This window comes from Diceros bicornis, chromosome 13, assembly GCF_020826845.1.
Source record: "Diceros bicornis minor isolate mBicDic1 chromosome 13, mDicBic1.mat.cur, whole genome shotgun sequence".
Lineage (NCBI taxonomy): Eukaryota > Metazoa > Chordata > Mammalia > Perissodactyla > Rhinocerotidae > Diceros > Diceros bicornis.
In genome coordinates, this window is record NC_080752.1 from 17,135,036 (window position 1) to 17,156,814 (window position 21,779).

Sequence of the window (21,779 nt, forward strand, 5' to 3'; positions counted from 1 at the left end):
GAGTTTTGAAAATAACATTTTTCAAAGTTTTCCATGTAGTGGCAGCTGTTTGAAACAGCAAACTTGGAAAGTAACTGCTGTCTTTGCTAAGACTTAGTAACAGGTTGAATAATCAGACTTACAACGTATATCATTTATTTCCCTAAGACTTAAAATCTGGGGGGACTGAGGATGGTAATAAATACCATGGTTTGTTTCAGCAAGTGTGGAATTGTGAACCAGAAAATATGTTGTAGAAGATACGGTTAGGAAGAAGAAGAAATGGAGAAGAATAGGAACAAAGATTAGGGAATAATGGAGACCAAGGAAGGAACTCTTTTGGCCAATGCCCCTGGATGGATGGCACTATTTGGTTGGGCTACACTGAAGGTTTAGATCATGAAAACAGCTTTATGAGGAAGAGACGAAGCCAGGGGTGGCTCCAAATGTCTGTTGGTCTAGACTAAGTCTCTGGACTCGGGCTAGTCTCAGTTCAGGGAGATCTAATACAAACTCTTGAGAGAAGACTCTGAAGAGGGAGTGTTCTAGAGAGAAAATCCTGAAGCAGACCAATGCAGACCTAAACCCCTAGCCTGCCCTGATTTCTGGGATGAAGAGGGGAGGACAGAACACCTTCTACCCTGGCATTTCTCACAAAGTCAGTTCACAGAAGGTACATTTGATGTGGCAAAATTACCAGACTCCAATCCTAGGCTCTCTTCCTTCTATGTGCAATTTACAATATTTGGTAAAAACAGAACATACAAATAAGATTTAAAAAATGGGACCGACCTTATCCTGATAAAACAAGGCACTGTCTAGGGTTTTCTCCAGAATGGTGGCCACAGCAACTCGTACTTCTCTCACATTGCACTCCAACAAGAAAATCCTAAAATAAAGAGCCATATGGTGTAAAAAAGCAATACAGATTTCTAAAACCCAACCTTCCCAACACAGGGGCCACCTAATATCCAAGAAACAAGATTACTCCAAGGTGTTAGTCTGAGTCTCCTGCAAGCTTTGGCATGCCCACAGGCTACCGTGAGGGAAGAAGGTCACACAGGAAAACAAGACCCTTGACCAGTGAAAAGTAGATTTCTTTCTGTTTCTTCTCCCTCTCTTCCCCTAAGATGAATACCTATATAAATGTAAATTTGGACTTAAAGTGATATGAAACCAAAGAACCTCAAATTTTATAAATTCTGTTCACTCAGGAGTAGTTCTCCCTGGCGCCCCTTCAGTTTGTCAGAATAAGACACTAGTTCAAGTTCTGAGTTAAGACAGCACCTCCTAACCCCCCGGGCACCTATATTTCCGTCCTTTTACTTTCCTTCCTCCCCCCTCTGCTCCCGTCCCCTATCACTTAGCCCCCCTAGAATCTGTTGAGACTAAAAGGGTCCTGCTCCCTTCCTTTCTCCTTCTGTGGTGACGATGACGATGATCATAGCAGTTCAGGTTGGTCAGGCACTTCCATTACAGTTGGCACTTCTGGTGTTACGTCAGACACCACACTACACACTGCAACGCAGGATCTAATTCAATCCTTTACGCACCCAGCGAGGGTGATGAGGCTGCCTCAGATGTGGTGGACGGCATGGTCAGGTGGAAACCTCCGCTCTCTGGCACTGGGTGGCGGCGGTAATTACCGGAGAGCAACTAGGTAACTGCGTGCTTCTCCAGTCAGCTTTTCTTTCTCTGCTTCATGCACTCGCTTTGACATGACAACCCAGGTTATAATTAGCAAAGTGAAAACCCACCTATGATTTCTAATATTTCTTAACAGAAAATTCTCATTATTCCATGTGAAAGATTTAAATACAGTAGTCCCTCCTTATTTGCAGCTTTGCTTTCCACAGTTTCAGTTACCTGTGGTCAACCAAGGTCTGAAAATATTAAATGGAAAACTCCAGAAATAAACAATTCATAAGTTTTAAATTGCGTGCCATTTTAAGCAGCCTGACGAAACTTTAAGCCGTCCCTTTGTCCAGAATATCCATGCTGTATACGCTACCTACCCGTTAGTCACTTAGCACTGTCTTGATTATCAGATCCACTGTCACAGTTTCATAGTGCTTGTGTTCAAATAACCTTTATTTTACTTAATAATGGCCCCAAAGTACGAGAGTAGTGATGCTGCAAATTGGGATATACCAAAGAGAAGCCATAAAGTGCTTCCTTTAAGTGAAAAGGTGAAAGTTCTCGACTTAGTAAGAAAAAAAATCACGCGCTGAGGTTGCTAAGCTCTACGGTAACTTTTATTACATATGTTGTTATAATTGTTCTATTTTATTGTTAGTTATTGTTGTTAATCTCCTACTGTGTCTTATTCATAAATTCAACTTTATCATGGGTATGGATGTATAGGAAAAACACAATATATATAGGGTTGGGTAATACCCGTGGTTTCAGGCACCCACTGGGGGTCTTGAACGTATCCCCCGCAGATAAGGGAGGGCTACTGTTGTACAACATAATCTTGATGACCCAAGTCATAACTGTCCTGAGGCACCTCTTTCAGGTCTCTGCTTGGGTGGAGCATCTGCATTTCCCTCCTCCCCTCTCAGGAGGATGCTGATAACCCTATCCTCTTTCTCCCAAAAGGAAGATGAAAGTGGAGCTTTCTGAGGTCACTGCACTTCTGCTCATTCTGGGTAACTGTTAACGTGATGTGTTAGCGACCTAATCTGAACTAGACAGATAAGGCTCTGTTCAAAATCCACTAAGATTCTAAGTGGCAACTTGAAGAAAGTTTAAAAGATAACAAGTAATCCTGTAGTATTTAGCTCTAGAGGCTTGATGAGATTCAGGTACAATTCTTTTAGAAAGAATATCTGTAGGAGGTGCCCACATTTCCTATCATAGACATTAGGAAGCACCATGAGAACGCAAACAAAGCCAGAATACGGGGAGTCCTATAGTGCAAACGACCAGTCTTTCCCCCCCAAATCAACGGCACGACAAAAAAGGAGGTGGTGGGGAAAAGGAACAAGTACAAATTAGAAGAGTCGTAAGAGACACATAAACCAAATGCTCCGTGTGGAGCCCGTTTGGATCCTGAGCTGTACAAACTCAATGGTGAATAACATTTTTGAGACATCTGGGGAAATCTGAACATGGACTAGGTATAGGATGATATGAAGGGACTGTTATTACTTTTGCTTAGTGTGATAATGGTAAAACACTTATATTTTTTTCTTAAAAAAACTTTACCTGTTAGCAATACATGCTGCAACACTTATAGTGAAATTATATGATGTCTGAAATTTGGGTAAATAAGATTGGGAAAGTGTTCACAACTTGAGCTGGGGAATGGGCACAGGAAAGGGTTCATTATTCTGTCTATTTTGGTGTACGTCTAAAATTTTCTACAATAAAAAATTTTTAAAAGATGTAAAGTACCCTTCATGTTAGTAGTTTTAATTTCTTTAGATCAAGTTTTATTTGCTTTAAATTATTTGCAAGCAATATGTACTACTAATTTAATTTTTCACAATTATAACTACATTTAAAAATTGCCTAAACAAGGGACTACACTGAGGGGCTGATCTGAGATAACACCCTCTTCACATTTACAGTTACTAAAATATTAGTACAACACATATTTATTTTTTAGTTGTAATAATGATCACCTAAGTTATCTTGAAAGTTCTAAAGAAATAAGTAATCACAGAAAGGAGAATATTAATTCTTCAAAAATATGAAATCATAGCAATTGATAGTCATGAGTAATTGGGCTTTAAAAAGAAAGAGATAAAATATAATAAACTCTACCAAAAAAATTAAGGTTAGGTAACTCATTGGGATTTTTGACCATCAGGAATTCTAAGAAACCAAAACATATTACCAAAGGAAGTTACTGAGTTTCTCTGGAGATATTTAAAAGCAAGCCTGCTTGGCTATAAGGGAATGAACTAAATATTTGCCATGTTCCTTCCAAATGAATGATGATTCTATGACATTCCACTGCCTAACACAATACTCAAGAGTCCTTCTATTGGGTAGATATTTTGGAATTAAGCTAGAAAAATGGGAGAAAGGTTACGTCTAATGCAAACTCTAAAGGGAAAGGCATGAAACATTTCAAAGAAGTGTTTACTGTTCTCTCTTTATGAGCTATAAGCACGTACCCATACATCCATGCGTGCACAAATATTTGAGTGCTTACTATCTGCCAGGCTCTTTGCGTCCAGCAGGGAACCCAACAGTTACAGATTCTGTCCTCAAGAAGCTGAAATTGAGTGGCGGAGACAGGCCAACAACAGCAGACTAACGGGGCAGACCTACTTCAGATTGGGTGATGGGGAGTGAACTGCCTCTCTGACACATGAAGGATGAGAAGGCGCTTATTATGCAAAGAGTGAAGGGGAGAATGTTCCAGATAGGGGGATAACAGGTGCAAGTGTCTTTAGGCAGGAAAAAAGCTCAGCGTGTTCAAGGAATCGACAAGCCAGTGAACGATAAGCAAGGAGGAAAGTAAAAGAAGGTAAGTCTAGAAGGACGGACAAGACTGTATTCAAGTAACGCCTTGTGGGTTATGGTAAGGGTTCTGAATTTCACCATGAGCCTGATGGGAATCCAATGAAGAATTTTTAAGCAGAGAAGCAACACGATCTAATTCGTTTTAAAAAGCACACTCTGTTGCTGTACGAGGCAGACTGAACTAAGGAGAAGAGGAGGTAGCAGGCAGGCAAATAAATGGATGTCTGAAGTGAGACCTCGTGAGAAAAACGGTACGGGATTACGGGTTCCAAATATCTCTAACTTGCCACCAGACTGTGATCTCCCTGTGGGAAAAGACTTGCATTTGTGAATTCCACGTTGTCTGTTTAAGTTGGGAGATACCAGAGCATAAATGTATGCTGAAGGAAGTGACTCAGAAGAAAATTCTGGAAGGTGAAGATACAGGAATGAGAGCTGATAATTAAAAGGCAACTTCCTTGAGAAGGTTTGCTCATGTTGAGAGATTTCATTGTGAGAGGAGAGAGGATACTTCCTCCATAATAACAGGAGAAAAAGAGAGGATGGGAACAGACTCTGGTAGGTGTGTGCAACCTGTGACTCTGACTTTCTCAGGGAAGTCTGAGGAGGCAAGGTCATTGGCTAGAAGTGGGGTGAGGCAGCAGGGCACATCTGAGGGACAAGAAGGTACAGGTGAGGCAGAGTGAAGGAGGAGCCCACTGAGGACAAAGGAGATTGACACTGAGAGATCAAGGTGCTCCCTGGTTCCCCAAATGAGTGTCGAATGCCCTGAGGATAAGAGAAGCTGACTTGATGAGGATGACTGGGAGTAAGGCGTGAACATTTGTTGTGATTGGAGCATCTCGAATTTTTACCTGAAAAAGCAAATTGTTTTTTTATTATAGGTACATAGGTGAATATACTATCGTAGGTAATATACTCTTAGTAGATTTTTGAAAAATAGTATTTTAGCCAAAATCCAAACACTGTTAGACAACACTGTGGATTGTGTAGTAACCTAGGATTGTTGACCTCTTTAGCTTGCCACCAGACTGTGAGTCCCTGACGGACGGGACTTGTGTTTCAGAATCCCCTGAGCCACCGCAGAGGTTCAGGACGTGCTCGCCCGTGAGCATGAGGCTATCTGCACATATGCTCTCCTTGCATTCACTGAACACTCGTCTGAGTCTAGTCCAATGGAGAGGATTTTGGGAAGACTGATTTTGGAGTGACTTGAAGAATTTCCTCATTGATTCATCAGTGAAGACAGTTTAAAATTGATTCCAGTAAGAAAAATAACTCCAAGTTGAAATAAAAACAGTTACAAGAAACTTCAGCTCTAAATCACTGGAAGAGACACAAATTTCTTTGAATTGAAAGATCTTGACACTTACTTGATCAATTCTCGTCCTTCAGAACTAATAAAATATTCAACTAGCCACTGACAAGCATCAAAACTTTTTGAAAGTAATGCTTCTATAGTGGCAATCCATTCTTCAGTGTCAACCCTTTAAAAAAGCAAAGACAGTTTGTTAGAAAGCCCCAGCAAATAACCCTATGGAGTGTCACTCCATATATTTTTGGGGGGGGGTGGAGGATTAGTTAAATACTCCATGGCTGCTGACTAACACGGCTCCTCGCACCCCAGAAGCCAGTGCTGTGCATGCTTCAGAACTTGTGGTGTGACTCACCACCCTCCCCGCCCCTCAAAAAGTGTGAAGAAGCTTAAGTCTTAGACTTTAACTTTTATCTTCTGCATCTTCCTCAAACAACTTCAATTGGAAAAAACGCCTGACCTGTAGCATTTCGTTTTGTTTAATTAATTCACATTCACAAAATGCCCACTTTCAGAAGAGGTTGCTACATCAGCATTTTTATACTTTATTGCTATAACCGTTAATATCTTATTTTATGAAATAAAAATATTTGGGCAGAAAAAAGGTGTAACAATTATACTACCCAAGACCTCACACCACCCCCTCCAGTCCCTCACACCCAAAAATGGTAAATATAAACAAAATGGAAATAGTGTTCAATGTGCAGATGGCTTGAGCAAATCTGACAAATAAAAGTAACCAAATAAATTTCCTTAGTCAGTTCTATGCCAGACATTAAAAGAAGGGAACACATTATTTCTTCTTTTTCAATCATATAATAAAGAGTGATACCACTTAATGTATCTTTGATTATTACACACAAAAATGAAGTTGCCACTATATTTCTTTTCTTTTCAAGAGTTTCTTGAGTGCAAAATCTTTCCAAAAACCTCTCCACACTTGGAGAAGCTCCCCGTGCTAGCGAGAGAGAAAAGACTGAGAACTTCAGTGGTCTTCTGACCGTAACTGGTCTCCACACCGTGTCTCTCTTCCCTCCACATACAGCCTACAAACCAACATGCAGTTACTCTTCATCCTGCATTCATTTATTCACAGAACAACTATTTACCCAGAACCTATGATGTGTCAGGCACCTTACCAGGTACTGAAGATAAAAACCAGTGAGGAATAACATGCAAAGTCTGGAGTTTCTACGGCATCACTGACACATCGCCCCTGTTCAAACCTCTCCACGATCTCCCACTGAAAAAGCCTGAACTCCCTTCTCCTTTCTGTCTCACTCCATGAGCTCATCCACACCCAAAACTTGGTCTTACCTCAAGTGAGGTCCTTAAATGTAGGAGTGAAACACTAGTTAGCCATCGTGGTTCCTTAGGCAAGTCTTGTCCATTACTTAGGTTCTTCCCTTCCACCTAGAATGATGCCTGTTTCTCTAGTTTTGGTTTTTGAAGTCCTCTGAGAACATCAGTGTCTTTAACGCCTACCCAATTCCCATATCTGGATATGATTTTGCCCAGTTTCCAAAGACCTACAGCACTTATGCCTTGCATCACAGTTATTTCCTTTTTTGTTTTATCTATCTTTCCTACCAGATTAGAAATTCTTTCAAGACAGGAACCAGGTCTTAATCATCTGAGTATATCAGGTAGTTGCCTTCATCTACTTAAAATGATGTTTTGAAAAGTTAAACTTATAAATTGAACTTTAATTGAATTCATCATCTGCTTTTGTCTTAGCAGACTATCAAAACATACAACTCCTTACCTGAGTTTTTTCTTTGTCCGTAGGTAAGTTTGAAAAAGGAACTGGATGGCAAGCTGCAAGCTCACCTTTGCCATGCAAGGATAGTATGGATGCTTTAATTTAGTCTAAGAACGAGGGAGAAAAAAGAGGATATTTTTCATAGAAGTTTTATAGATTATTACATTGTTATAAACTGTCATTACACATATAATATAGGTAAATGACGATAAGAAAAATCTAGCCAGTTAATTACAGAAAATGTTCCATTTAAATTTTTAAAAAGGTTAAGAAAAGATATCTTCTTAATTTCTTTTATGAAGCCCTCTCAAAATAGAGCATTTAGACCACAGGATGTTAAGTAATCTATCAGCAGACTATGCAAGTTTTTCCCTTATTGGCAAATTATAATCATAGTACTCAAGAAAAAGAAATACTTGGAAAGAAATACAAGAAAAAGAAAAGTTAACCCTGAGCCTGGTAATGTCTGACTACAAATTAGGAAGAATTAATCTCTATAAAGCCCAACATCTGCTGACACCACCTCATGGCTACTCAACTTCAAGGTTCTCTTAGATTCTTTACAAAATTTAAACAACAGCACTTAAAAAAGCCAGTATGTGGAAACCCACACCTACTCACAATCTGCATTATACATTCTGAACACTGCCTGTGTTTTAATGTCATCCAATAAGTGATACATTTGTGGGAACTGTTTTACTTCTAATCTGAACGCTGACAACTGAGAGTGGGGAGGAGTCACTGAACGCTTTAGCGGGAAGATATCTAACTAGGACCCTCTCTTCTTCCTTTAGGAACAGTCCAGCTAGTACTTACAGCATTCAACGATGCTAAAGACAAAACAAAGCTGAAGTAGTCACTACTGTACACGTCTCTATTCTTCATGAACTTGAGGTTTTCATCTCTCACCATCTACAAAAGAAAATCAGAAATTATTTTTAAGAAACAAGGTAAAATATTCAATATGCGGAAGACATTTTTGGTGATACGTTGGGTAATGAGGGTTTTATTTGAGGTAAAAACGGTTCACAAAAACCCTTCTCTCAAGCTTAGAATTTTTTAAAAAGGAGAGAGGAAAATTTTCCTTTCAAATAGAAGTTGTAAAAAGGTGAATTATTATTCATTAAACCAAATCCTTTTGGGAAATTTAGGAAAACCATCATGTGAGGGACAAGTGAATTCTAACCTGTTACTTTGGGAAGGAAGGGACAAACAGAGCTTTCACAACTACAACTAACTCCATGCCTTCCTTGTGGCAGATGGCCTGATTCTCTTTCTCTTAATGACACTCCATATTTTTCTTAAATTCTCTGGTTCTGGATACTCAGCTCTTAATGAGTTAGTGTATAAAGTCTGGACTGGGTAGTGGGACAGTTTTGGGTAGTGGGACAGTTCTGAATTTAAATACTGGCTCTGCAACACTGGCAGGTCGTTTCTCCTTTTTTTGAGCCTGTTTTCCCATCTGAAAAATGGCAGTAAAACCTGCTACTCCATCAGAGTGTTTTAAGAATTAGGGATTTGTTTAAAGCACGTAGCACAGAGCAGGTATTCAATAAATGACGGTCATCATTGTCATATTAGTTTTACCCAAAGGTTATGAACCTTATGTCTCTCTCTAGATACAATAAGTTAATTTCAGCAACATGTTTCTTTACGGCCCACTCTCTCCCCCTGTCTGTCCGTGGCACCCCACAGTCACACAGCAGGTCAGCGAGAGTGCTGGCCAGTCCTGAGTCTGCAGCCACCTCTGCGACCTGGCATGAAAGAGTCACGAGACAAGGGGGGGTCACAAGATGTGGCACTACAGGGAGAAGTAAGTCCATGAGAAGACCAGCGGGAGTATCTCTGGACCTACGAGACGGATTTGGACACTTATCTGGATTTTCTTTCTTAGAATAGTTTATATGGTTCTTACCTGGTATATTCGAACAGGCATCTTCTCTACAAATAGTCCTTTCTTCTCCCCCTTTTTAACCAGCTTGGTTAGAATAGAGAGCCGGTCATTGTTAGGCCTATGGGGCCGAGGAGACGACTGAGGTGAAATTTCTGGTGAAGACGGCGCTGACCTGAGACAGAATCAGAACACTGTCTGTCTAGTATTAAGTGGCTATTGCTTTAGTGTTACGACAACCTGAGAAACTTACAAAAACAGGGCACTAGATTTTAAAATAAATTGTATACTTTCCTGATCTGATATATTAAAAGGCAAATTCACAGACAACAGAACCTTAAAAAAAACTGTCTTGACAGTGCTGGCATAGAACTATACTTTGGACACAAAGTATATTCAGTAAATGCTGAGATTTTTTAAAATCCCAATTCTAGAATGAAACTTATATGCATGTTTCTAAATACAACATATGGTCCTGCCAAGGAAATAATGACCAGGTAGCAATAAGAGGGAAGAAAAGGGGTAGACGGATTTACTTATCTTCTCTTCAGAATTTCTCTCCACCTTAGCTGATTACCTTCAAACCTCAAACAGTACACTCTGAAGAAGACACTATCACCTACTGCAACCACAGCACATTGTACAGAAGGGGAGCTCACAGGGAGAGGTCCTCGGCTTCCTGCCGCACAGCGCTGACACGGCTCTTCTTTGGTAGCACCGGAGAGCTTTGATCAGACACCCTTTGGTAGAAGAGCATATAGGCGTTCCAGTATCTTCGGCGTACATCAGTATATGGGTTTGCTTTATAACAAGACATTATGAAAGGAGTCTTTGTCAATAAAGTTTTTCTTGTCCTGACAATCTAAAACAAAGAACCCATAAAGCCAGCAAGGAACTACTTACTAAGTTTGTTAAATGCAAAGTGTGAGTACAATGTGTGTCTTTTTAGAGTACTGTCGAGAGTCACTCGGAAGGTGGCACAGAGGGGCAGGGAGGAAGGGAGCTGTGTGGTCATGGAGTAAGGGAAAGAAGGTGAATATTCCCAAGCAAGTCTAAATTTAATCAGAAGGCAAGCCACATTTAAAAATAAGTTCTGTAGCACAGGATGGGATTATAATTGGCCTCACTTAACCATTTCTGCATAAAATAGCCAAATCTAGGTAAATTTTGGCAAGGATACTATATTCAACCATTAAAGGTTACTATCATTAGATGTGTGACTACCATGGTGTGGTATCAAAGTCGAATATAGAGGATCTAATACAGGTAGAAATTTAAAAATGCTCCTACAATACTTCAAAATCAGGTTTCAGAAATGCTAAACTTGGCAAAATGGTTTTTCTTTTTGTAAATCGCAAATTCAGAGTGGATTTTGTGATGTACTTTTCCTTACACCCTTTTCTTCTGGGGGTGGGGGCTGTGGAAGGAGTCCTTTGCCTCACTGCATAGGGTTTTAAAAACACAGGTGCTAGAAATGCCTTCTCTAATGAACGATACCTTTATATAAGTGAAAGGAAATTTGAAAGTTTTAGTGGACAACTACTTCCTCTGAAACTATTTTTAAGGTTGAAATTCTGTTTTCATTCGTTTCTCTTTGATAGTCATTTCTTCCTCTTAACTTACTCCTTCACCTGCCCCCCCAGGCTGTTGTAAGGAATTATTTTAAGAAGTTTTTGTAAGCAGCTTAAATATTTTCATTCTGGCTATCAAAGAGTTCATGGATCTATAAACTAGAGCAGCAGTACATAAAAAGAATAAAATTTATCTTTATGTAAAGCTGCTGCTTCCAATTTGATAGAAAACTATAAATTAAAAAAATAAGGGGGGCTGGCATGGTGGCACAGTGGTTAAGTTCACGCGCTCTGGTGGCCCGGGGTTCACAGGTTTGGATCCCGGGCGCGGACCTACACACTGCTCATCAAGCCATGCTGTGGAGACGTCCCACATACAAAATAGAGGAAGATGGTCACAGATGTTAGCTCAGGGCTAATCTTTCTCAGCAAAAAGAGGAAGATTTGCAATGGATGTCAGCTCAGGGCCGATCTTCCTCACATACACACAAAAAAGACTAATGGAAAATATCTATTTGTAAATACTTACTTTGATCATAAACTTTTGGTCTATATTCTCCTCCAAAGCATTCGTACTCTAGGGTCTCATCATTTAGGTCAAATTCTTCTATAACTGTGTCATTAAATTTATACCACTTTCCTTTCCCACATCCCCTAAAACACAGAGATAAATCAAACATTATAAGGTTAAACACCAAACATTTCCATCCCCAGCATTTATCTCTATGTATTGTCTACAAATATAGCAGGTGATTACCATTTCAAAATAAGAAAAATCTAGCAACAGCTGTTTCAATTTCTAAAACAACTTTTCAAATTAAAGGGGTAAAAACAGTTAACATTAGTTTTAAAAATCCAATATAAAATAAGATCAAAGAACAATGCAAAAGCTTCTTTGTACCATAACGATAAGTGTGGATGATAAAGCAGGGCAGGGGGAGCCGAGGAGGGCACAGGAGGCAGGGGGAGCAGAGGGGAGACTCCTGGAAGGGCAGAGTTGGGGGTGGCGCCTGGAGCACCCCTTACCGTCTATCCTTAATGAAGGAATAGTAGTGGCCTGCATGGGCCTGCCCACTGTGTACAATGACACCGACAAGTTCATAGTTTTCTGTGAGGGCGACTTTTTTTCGTGGGGATCCTCCACCTCCCTGATCTGTACTTCGCCCGTTTTCACCAACTTCAGAAGAGGAATCTTGGCGAGCCATTCCTGAAACTGTGTAAGGCTCCATGTTTAGCATCCAGGGAAACTAAAAGCAAAAAGAGCACATTAATCTTGGTTAGTAACATATACAGCAATATCCAATGAAGACAGATACAAATAAGAAAGATGTGTTTTCCTAGTTTAAGCTAGGACTACCTCTCCCATTCAAGGACAACACCTCAGAACGGCCCACAGGTCTGGGCAAGTATGAGTTGCCATGGTTGGAGCACTTAAGGAAAGCATTTTACTTCACAGCCATCAGCAGGGTGCCTTCTAGAAATGAAGGTTAATGTTCATGGATATGCCTGTTCCACTGGCAGCAGCTGCTTAAGATAAGGGGTCGTGTACTCAGAATGCTGAGACCACAGCCTCTCACATTTCAGATGAAATTTGAAAATATAAAAAGGAAACAGTAAAAACGGGAGCAGGTAATGGTAGTAAGAAATTTCAGGAAAAAAAAAAAGTTACCCTTATTTGTTCATCATATTTAATGGAGCGTCCACTCTCCCAGTCAAATCCAAATCTCATGAGGTGAATGACCAAGACACTAGGTAAAGACTTGATACACGTCCTCTTCACTGTGATTCTCTAAAGAAAAGCAAAACCCAATTACCTCCACGGAGAAGATAAAACAGCAAAGTAATTACCACAAAGGTCACAGATTTCCACAGGCCTTTCCCATCTGTGTGACAAGTGATGACATATCTCATGGGAGGAACAACAGCAGGTGAACACTGATTCCACATAAAACACAAAGTACATGAATAACAAAGTAATCTCGTTCTTTAAAAAGGGCAAATGTAATACCTTTTCTTTACACTTTTCACAGTAATATGCATTACTTCCCTCTAGAACTTCTCCTCTTACAAATTGGTCCAAGGAAATTTCTAAGCTCTGACAGGAAGTGACTCCTAGATTGAGAGCCATGAAAGCTTCTTCTCGCTCATATCTGATCAGGAAATAACAGAAACACTGTAATCAACAAAGGAATTAAAAAATCACACAGGACTACTTTCATAATCAGCGTAATTAACACATACCTTCCCTCATCCTTCTGAAGTACATTACCAAATGAAAATGCCAATTTTTGACAATTCAGAATTGCTTAAAATTATGAATTTCAACAAAGAAATTTTAGAAGTGGAAACCAAAGAAAGTTAATCAACATTTATAAATCCACTGAGAGAGATATCTGCAAGTCTCTCAATAAATGCAAAACTTACAACATACTAGAAGAATCATTTGAAAATGATGATGATCATTTTTTTATGTAAGTGATATCTTCACTAACCTGTGAGGACAGTCTTTACAGATCTTCTGATCAGAATAGATGCCCTGAAAAGTATTCTTAAAAATTTGGTCTCTCCCCATTTTCTGTTAGAATAAAAGGTTAAAATTTTAGTTGATGTCCCTAGAACTTACAGGTTTTTTATACACAATTTTATTCAGACCAAAGCTAAAGCATAGATTTCAATTTAACCACCAAAATAAAATGAGTCATCTTGGCAGTTTAATCTGGGAACCAATGGAAGGATTATAACCTTTAGAACCACTGTCAGAATAATGCAAATAACCCGAAAAGGAAGAAGAGAGAGGGCTGGTCACAGCTGATGACAAGGGCAGCAATCTCCATGACGATTCTGAATCCTTCTCCTGTGCCCCAGTTACCAAGTGAGAAGCAACTCTCCATAATCTTTTCTTTTTTCTTATGGACAGAACGCTATAAATTTCTAAGCTATTTTAAAAAAATATGTGGACAAACTGCACCTACTAAGGAGAGGAGAGGCAAACGTTGGCAGTGATGGGAGGCTGCCTGGATCTTAGAAGGCACTACCATTTAGGAAGTGTGTCACATGCTTTCCTGAGTACAGGGAGAAAGCTTTGAGTTTAAACATCATCACAAGGGCCAGCCCAGTGGCGTAGTGGTTAAGTTCCAGTGCTCTGCTTTGGCGGCCCAGGGTTTGCGGGTTTGGATCCCGGGCATAGATCTACGCACCGCTTATTGAGCCATGCGGTGGCAGGTGTCCCATATAAAATAGAGGAAGATGGGCATAGATGTTAGCCCAGGGCCAATCTTCCTCAGCAAAAAAAAGGAGGATTGGCAACAGAAGTTAGCTCAGGGCTAATCTTCCTCACAAAAAACAAACAAACAAAAAAACCCATCATCACCAACAACTTCTTAATCTGGTCCTTTTGTCCCCTTTGACGGAGCAACACTGCTCTGTCTGCATGGGGCCCTCAGCTCACAGGTGGGGGCAGCACTCCTTGGAGGCACACAGAGGAGGACCACGCGGATACAAACTGCTCCTATTCTAGCGTACAGATTAGGAGTTACACACTTTATCAAGAGCTAGATGAATTAAGAAGAAAATAAATCTATAATTCTAGTGATCTGTGTATGTTTTGATGTTCAAACCCAGAAGAAATGAATTAGAGTTGTGGTATTAAAGATGATCAATTTCTGATTTGTCACTTTCATAGTAATCCCAAATCCTAAACCACTGTTCCCATACTACAGAGTCTGAGAGAATTAGAGGGAAAATGAAACTTTTTCTACCTTGAGATATTCATCCATCTGATCAATGAGACTAGTGAAGAATTCATAGGCATCCTGCTGTTCTCTCACATAAAGTTCTTTGTTCCACATCTTGAAAATCTATGTAACAAGAATTAAATATGTTGTTAGGGGAAAGGTAGCAATTTCTGAATATAGTAGAAAAGTAATGTAAAAGAGCACTTAAATGCTTCTAAAAACCAAGTTCACTATCTGGAAGTAGAAGTTTTTACTGAAGTGAGATTAGCTTGTGCCCAGCCACCTCTGCTTTTCTCTGGTCCCTTTGTAACCACAACAAGTCTATGAAACCATGCAGGGTGGGGTCTAAGGCCATGGAACAGAGTTTCTCTCTCAGAAACTAACCGACCTACGGGGGAAATACAAGGTACTCCTCCTGTGAAACACAGTAAAGCAACGTTATAAACCAATGTTCTTTATTTAGAAGCATTAGTGAAATTGGCATAGGTTCAGAGGAACGATTTGAACAAATATTTCAAAAAGCTAAAATAAAATCATGAGAAACACTCAAAATAATGAAGATTAGCAAATCCCCAGAAATTATAAATGACTATTCTCAACATTCTCACCACCTGAAATCAAGCACCAGTTGAGAGAAGAATGGTACAGCCAATTCTTTTGCGGGTTCTTGGCAATGGGCTTGGTCTAGAGTTCATACAGCCAGGAGACAGCTACCACTAGATCAAGAATGCAGCCCAACCCCAAATATCTGTCATCTTTAAATCTAAAGAGTTATTGAGTGAAGTACCTTCCAAAAGTTCTCAGGGACATAATACTGCAGCTTGCTCTCCATCAGATGCCCAAAGAGGGACTGCACTTGGTAGAACACACTGTCGTCTGGACTGTCCGTGTCATCATCCACTGACAGTAACGACTAAAAAGAAATGCAATGTATAAGCCAAAAACATTTAACTGCTTTACAGAAAACCCTGACTCACATACACATGAGTACCAACACTGCTCTTTGAGAATGCTATGCATGCTTGCATGTGGCTACAAGTCTGCATACGTTTAGCTTCAATACTTCCTAACTGGTGTAATCATAACAAATCATCTCTTTGAACCTCTGCTTGATTATGAAAAACTAGACCTAGCAATCCCAGGATCTCTACAAGAAATGTGTGATATGACAGCACATGGAATATTTTCAAAACTACTGACTGCTCTATCACAAGCTACTAGGATAGGATTATAAAGTGCTGATGAGCGAGTCTAAATATTTGTAAAATACTAAAATGTTAGTAATTTTATGGAACAGAATTTGAGAATAACTTAGAAGCTCGAAAATCACATTAGGGCAAATCTATCTGTCAAACAGACAGCATATTACCTCAGCAGATTTATAAATGTGTAACTGGGAACAGCATGTTGTCTATACAGATTTCAGAAGCTACTAAAGAATCCCTAGTTACATCTAGTTTTAGTGAACCCAAAAATGCAATATATGAATCTGGAACAACTTCCAGGCAATGCAGACATTCTTTATCAGCCCACACAGGAAAGAGGAAGGAACCCACCTCAGGGAGACCAGGCTGCATGTACAGCTGCTGGAAGACTGCGTTCATGTAACAAGTAGCGCCACCATTCCTCAGCCCCACGAAGCCTGAACTGGACCTGCTATCCACCGGGGGAAGGTACTAGGAAAGAGAGAAGTAGAACAGTTGAGAGACAACTGGTATCTCTGCCACCAGCACATTTCCACCACAGCTGTACGAGATGTCTGAGAGGAAAAAGAGACGTACTCACCGACTTATCCATCCAGTGTGTTATGTGTCACGCGAGCAAAACCTATGTTCATGAAGGACCTTTGCAGATGCTAATACAAATTAAAAATACTACTATCTCAATGTTTCTTTTTAGTTCATAAAGTACCTAGCAAATAGTAAGTGTGTATTTGTTTATCCATTATATAGTCATGCATTCAGTCACTTGATTATCATTCAACAAATATTTATTAAGAGCCTACTATGTGCCAGGCCCTGTGCCAAGAATACAAGAGAGAAGAGAAATGTACCTGGTTCCTGACCCCTAGTAGGGTAGACAGGCATTAACCAAATAAATATACTAATATATACTTACAAATTGAGGTAAAAAAAGGAAAAGGGTACTACAAAGTGTTTACTACGAAGAATCCTGACCAGTCTTGAGGGTCAAGGACGGCTCATATTCATTCCCTTCCTTTTTGAGAAGGTACTATCCTTCTAATGAAAAACTTCTAATGAGAATACAACTAAAAAAATAGGTAAATACCTTAGCATTTCACTTAAAGATGTTATGTAATAACGTAGATCACTGTACAGTACTTTTCTGGGTAGAAATAATCCAGAAAAGGCATCTTGGATAAAGTTCAACATGGCACTTCTCCAAGTGGAGAAGGATAAATAATGACACACTCTGAAATGCTATTACAGCAGAATCGCGGTTCTAATGCCATGACCAGAATCACGGTATCTGCGTACATCCAGTATCTGCATCCACGTGATACTAAACAACTGACAGAAACCTGTAGGGCTTTGGGACCTCAAGGAATTGCTGAATAGTACATACTTTTCATGAACATTCGACATACATTCAGAGGAGGGTGATTTCTAAAATCTAATTATTCTGTAATTTATTTATAAATTACACAGATTAAAAAAGGAATGTTACAATCTAAGAAAAACTGGTTCACAATAGTGTAAAAAATATAAGTATTTATACAAGACAAATATTTTCTTCATTATGCTGATATAATTCCTGACAATAAAAAAATAAAATTTTCATTTAAATCTGATTATTAAATAAATGCATGTAAAACTAAATAAAGCACAGCATAAAATAAGCATTATAAACTAAACGTTTTGATACCCAAACAGTCCCAATTTATGCACTCATATCTCACTTTGCAAGTGCTATTTCATCTACCTAGAACACCTGTCCCCACTGCCTTTCCTGCCTAACTTGAACGCTCTGCAGTACTCAGCCATCCAAAGGGGTAAGACTGACCCTCCATGATGGCTGGGAGAATGCGAAGGCAGCTTTAGAAGCGTCCTCCCACTCCTGGCCCGGGACTCTAGTGCACCTGCAACTTGCTTCGCTCTTGCAGATCCCAACATGTACTAAGCTGTTTCATGGCTCCAGAGCTTCACCCATATTCATGGCTGGAATGACCTTCCTACTCTGTTTCAACTGGCTCAGGAGTCTTTAAGGCTCTATTTTAAATTTCATCTTTTCTAAGAAGTCTTCTGAGACACCACCATCTGGTGGTGAAGTGCCTCTCTGTTAGCAGAGCATTCAGGATATACCTCTCTCTCATAATTTATTAGGTTATATTGAAAATATCTGCTTATGGGTCTGTCTCTTCCACTATCTACTTCTTGAGGGCTGGGATCTTATCTTCATTTTTGAGCTCCAAAAGCCTAATACACCTTTTAGAGTGTAGTAAACTCAATAAAACTTTGCTGAATTTAACTGAACATAGAAAGTACTGTGACAGAGCCAGCGTTTGCCTGACTTTGTAGCTCTAGTGCCTGGCACTGTGCCAGGCATATAGTTACTCAAAAAATAGGTTGAAATGCTACTTTTCATTAAAATTATCAATGGACTTGAAAACGTCTCTTCACTTTAATTAATTAAAAGGGTATTATTTAGTAATACCCTATTGTGTATTTGTGTAATACACTACAGAAAATAGTTGATTTGAGTACGTGAACACCATAAGCAGAAGAATAATACTGTCTCTCTTTGGGATTAGGAGAATGCAAACATAGTTTTAAAATTACATGCTTAAGAGATAATTCTAAAAAAAATTAAGTGCATCAAGGTCTAGAAAACTTACATCAAACTCCTTGGTAAGAGCAGGGTCAGGTTGATGATGCATAGAAAGTAGTTCTTTTGTAATAATTTGAAGATTTGAAGGTGAGCTATCAGCCAACATTACAAGGACTTCATAGGCTGCTAACCGGCTATTCACTGAACTACACCTGAAAACAAAAGACACAGCCAGTTTCAGCAGTGAATAACCTACTTCAATTGCCCATTAAACTAAATCGACATTTGAAATGAAAGTGTGAGGCCTGCAATTCCTCAGACAGGGTTAAGGTCTGATAGCAGAACTCTAATATCTAGTGGGAAGCGCTTCCTTAACAAAGGAAGAGGCCATGAACACAGGAGGGATGAACACGGTTTAGAGCTAAATACTTTCTTGGCCTGATGATAAAGTAGCAAAGTCTTTTAGTTATGACTCCAGAGTAGTCTTATCTAAAGGATGATCAGCAAGAATGAAGGGTAGAGTCTGAAAACTTTACCAAAAACGCAAGGGGAATAACTCTTTCAATTAAAGTAGGTAGGAAGAAACGTTTTTGCAGATAGAACCCTGAAATTCAAATATCAACATGGCAGAAAGCTACACAAACCAGAATAGATGCCCATAAACATTTTATATGTGCCTGCAGATAAAAAATTCTTTAAGGACACTAATCAACTTTCCATTTTGCTAAAAAAAAGAGACAGAAATATAGTTTGCCAAATTAATTTGTTTCAAGTGACAATAAAAGGTAACTGGTAAGCATTCTGCAGGAAACCAAATGTTTCTTGGACTGCTCACCTTCAGCAGAAATCATTTTGGGGACGGACAGTAATTTCTCACTGTCCCCGATGCCAATCTTGCCTTATTGAGGAGATCATAGGTTAGCAAGGATACACAGAAAAGAGGACATCCAACCTCTGAGAGAAACACTCAGGAGCGGAGTGGAGACGCGTTCAAGAGGGGGTTGTGGGGCTCTTAGTGGGCATGGCACCAGGCACTGAGGAAAACGGCCATGGAGCAGCACTGCCCTTTGCTTCTTATCTGGACTTCTGGGTTGCAAAGGACAGGTGAAGAATAAATAGGAGGTACCATCACACAGGCTAAACATTGAGAAGCTCTTTTGCTGGTGTGCATTACTTGCGAAAAGCATTTCTGCGTATTTTAAATCCCTTTCCAGCTTTTGGGTTTAGGTGGGAACAGGCTGGGAGTCATTGGGATGCATGAACACCATTCAGTACACTGAGGAGGGATAAAACAGAACGTTTCAAGGCACTGTGCATGATTTAAAAAACGAACTCCTTGCTGATGGAGGGAGTACTTTAAATAAATATAAAGGGAAGGATTCATAAATAAAAATTTCAATAGAATTGCTCAAGATTTATTTTTTCTGTCCACCAAAAATTCAAATACTCATGTATTTCTACTGCTTTAATAAAAGCTTCCCACGGAGCTAGCACCAAATGTTCCAGAACAAGGCTGGGGCAGGGGTGAAGATGGGAGTCACAGTCTGAGGAACAACCTAGGAGTTCTAACGAAGGTTTATTGCCTAAAACAGATTTTGCTAATAAGGAATCTCGAGACAGAGAAATATTCATACATGATAAGAAACCTCTTAAGATTCTATAAAATATTGCTTATTATGCCTTGCCCATTTCAATAAACACTGAAATTGCATGGGAATTTTTTTTTCACTGGTTAAATACCAAATCCTCAGTTTCTTCAGGATTATTCAATTAACTCTCGCTTACATGACAAAAGGGCAAAGTACGTTAGATTCAGAGCAAATAAGATGGCAGCTTGTAGCTGCCTCTTTCTCCTATCTCCACGAGTATAAACATCACCCAAGTAGTGTCAACATTACAAAGGCATTTTTCAAATTTCTACCCATAAGATATAGTCCAAAATTTGATTCTAAAATTACCACTGTAATAAATCACCAGCAGTTTTAATTACCAGGACACAGTCAATACTCAGCAAATCACAAGGTTCCTGCACTGAAGTACCTGTCCTTTTCTCCTCGAAGAAACCCTCAAGACTTGGAGCTATTTGCTTTTACTTTGGACGTAATTCTTACCACTTCAGTTTCTCCTGGAATTTGTTACTGGCCAAGTTAACTGCATCATTATTCATTCTTCCCTTCTGATGATAATCATGGTGCTAGCATACTTGCTCAGCACTTACTATGTGCCAGGCAGGCTTTCTGCTAACCCCTTTACATGCATTACCTTATACAGTGGATAATATCTTATAAGCTACACACACTCACAAGATGGAAGACAGACTCTGGGTTAAGAAAATCTTTTCGGACTGAAGTTTTGAATTAGAATTTTTACCAAAACTGAACACAACGTGCATTTTCCATACTTTGGATGAAAGTCCTGTTGACTGATGGCGGCACTGCCAGCTGGAGAATGACTATTTAAAATAATTCTAGAAGCTCGGAAAAGGAAGTCATCTAACAATGGTTTAATGAGTGATGAACCTGGAATAGAGCATAATATGCATGTTGAGGATGAACACACATTTTAAATCAAAGACCCTGTCTTGCACTTTCATATCAGAACAGCAAAGGCACCCTAGGCCACCCACTGGCAGGGCATTCACTTTAATTTGATGTGTATTTTTTGAGTGCTTAATACTACCTGGCAAATCTCTGTGGGCAGGGGTCAGGGATGGGTGGGAGAGTCAGGGGACAGAACACAAAGATAGACAAACACAGGTGCTTTCCTTTATGAGCTTACAATGGAGTGAAAGGAGCCAAGCTTTCCCTTTGGAAACATAAATGCTGAGAACACCAGAAGGCAGGACAGTTTGAGTGAATAATTAATTCTTACTCTGGGCATAGGGGAGTCCACATAATAGTTTTTGAAACTTTTAAAATCTTGCCTTCTTTAGGTAAAAATGATGTGCCCTCCTCACCTGGTTAAGAATCACTCTTTTCTATGTATCCCCAGTAGCCAAGAAAAATTTTATAGAGCTTAGTTTGTGTGATAAAAGTGATAATTAATGCTTTGATTTGTTTTCTCAATATAATTTATAATAGTGAATATGTTTTACAAGTAATAATGTGTACCCCAGGAGACTCATAGGTACCCCACCATCTGGGAGCGGTGGTTGGGGGCTGACTCCCTAGATGAGAATTACCCTTAAAAGAAGTAACATATACAATAGACTTAATTTTATAAAGTATATACAGCAAAAAGAAAAATCTACTTTGAATTA

The 21,779-nt window shown here is 39.4% G+C and overlaps 1 protein-coding gene across 1 annotated transcript in view; it reads right to left on the reverse strand.

Moving 5' to 3' along the window:
• USP24 (ubiquitin specific peptidase 24) overlaps nucleotides 1-21,779 on the reverse strand; it is a 149,761-nt gene that overhangs the window by 24,957 nt on the left and 103,025 nt on the right. Inside the window, exons 41-56 of the mRNA XM_058552517.1 lie at nucleotides 20,922-21,039; nucleotides 18,588-18,732; nucleotides 16,288-16,407; nucleotides 15,519-15,644; nucleotides 14,756-14,854; nucleotides 13,490-13,572; nucleotides 13,006-13,147; nucleotides 12,667-12,786; nucleotides 12,024-12,244; nucleotides 11,527-11,651; nucleotides 10,086-10,227; nucleotides 9,451-9,601; nucleotides 8,352-8,447; nucleotides 7,539-7,642; nucleotides 5,832-5,945; nucleotides 772-868 (exon numbers count right to left, since the gene is read on the reverse strand). Of these exons, the coding sequence (XP_058408500.1) occupies nucleotides 772-868; nucleotides 5,832-5,945; nucleotides 7,539-7,642; nucleotides 8,352-8,447; nucleotides 9,451-9,601; nucleotides 10,086-10,227; nucleotides 11,527-11,651; nucleotides 12,024-12,244; nucleotides 12,667-12,786; nucleotides 13,006-13,147; nucleotides 13,490-13,572; nucleotides 14,756-14,854; nucleotides 15,519-15,644; nucleotides 16,288-16,407; nucleotides 18,588-18,732; nucleotides 20,922-21,039 (2,003 nt within the window). The remainder of the gene's footprint in view (nucleotides 1-771; nucleotides 869-5,831; nucleotides 5,946-7,538; nucleotides 7,643-8,351; nucleotides 8,448-9,450; nucleotides 9,602-10,085; nucleotides 10,228-11,526; nucleotides 11,652-12,023; nucleotides 12,245-12,666; nucleotides 12,787-13,005; nucleotides 13,148-13,489; nucleotides 13,573-14,755; nucleotides 14,855-15,518; nucleotides 15,645-16,287; nucleotides 16,408-18,587; nucleotides 18,733-20,921; nucleotides 21,040-21,779) is intronic.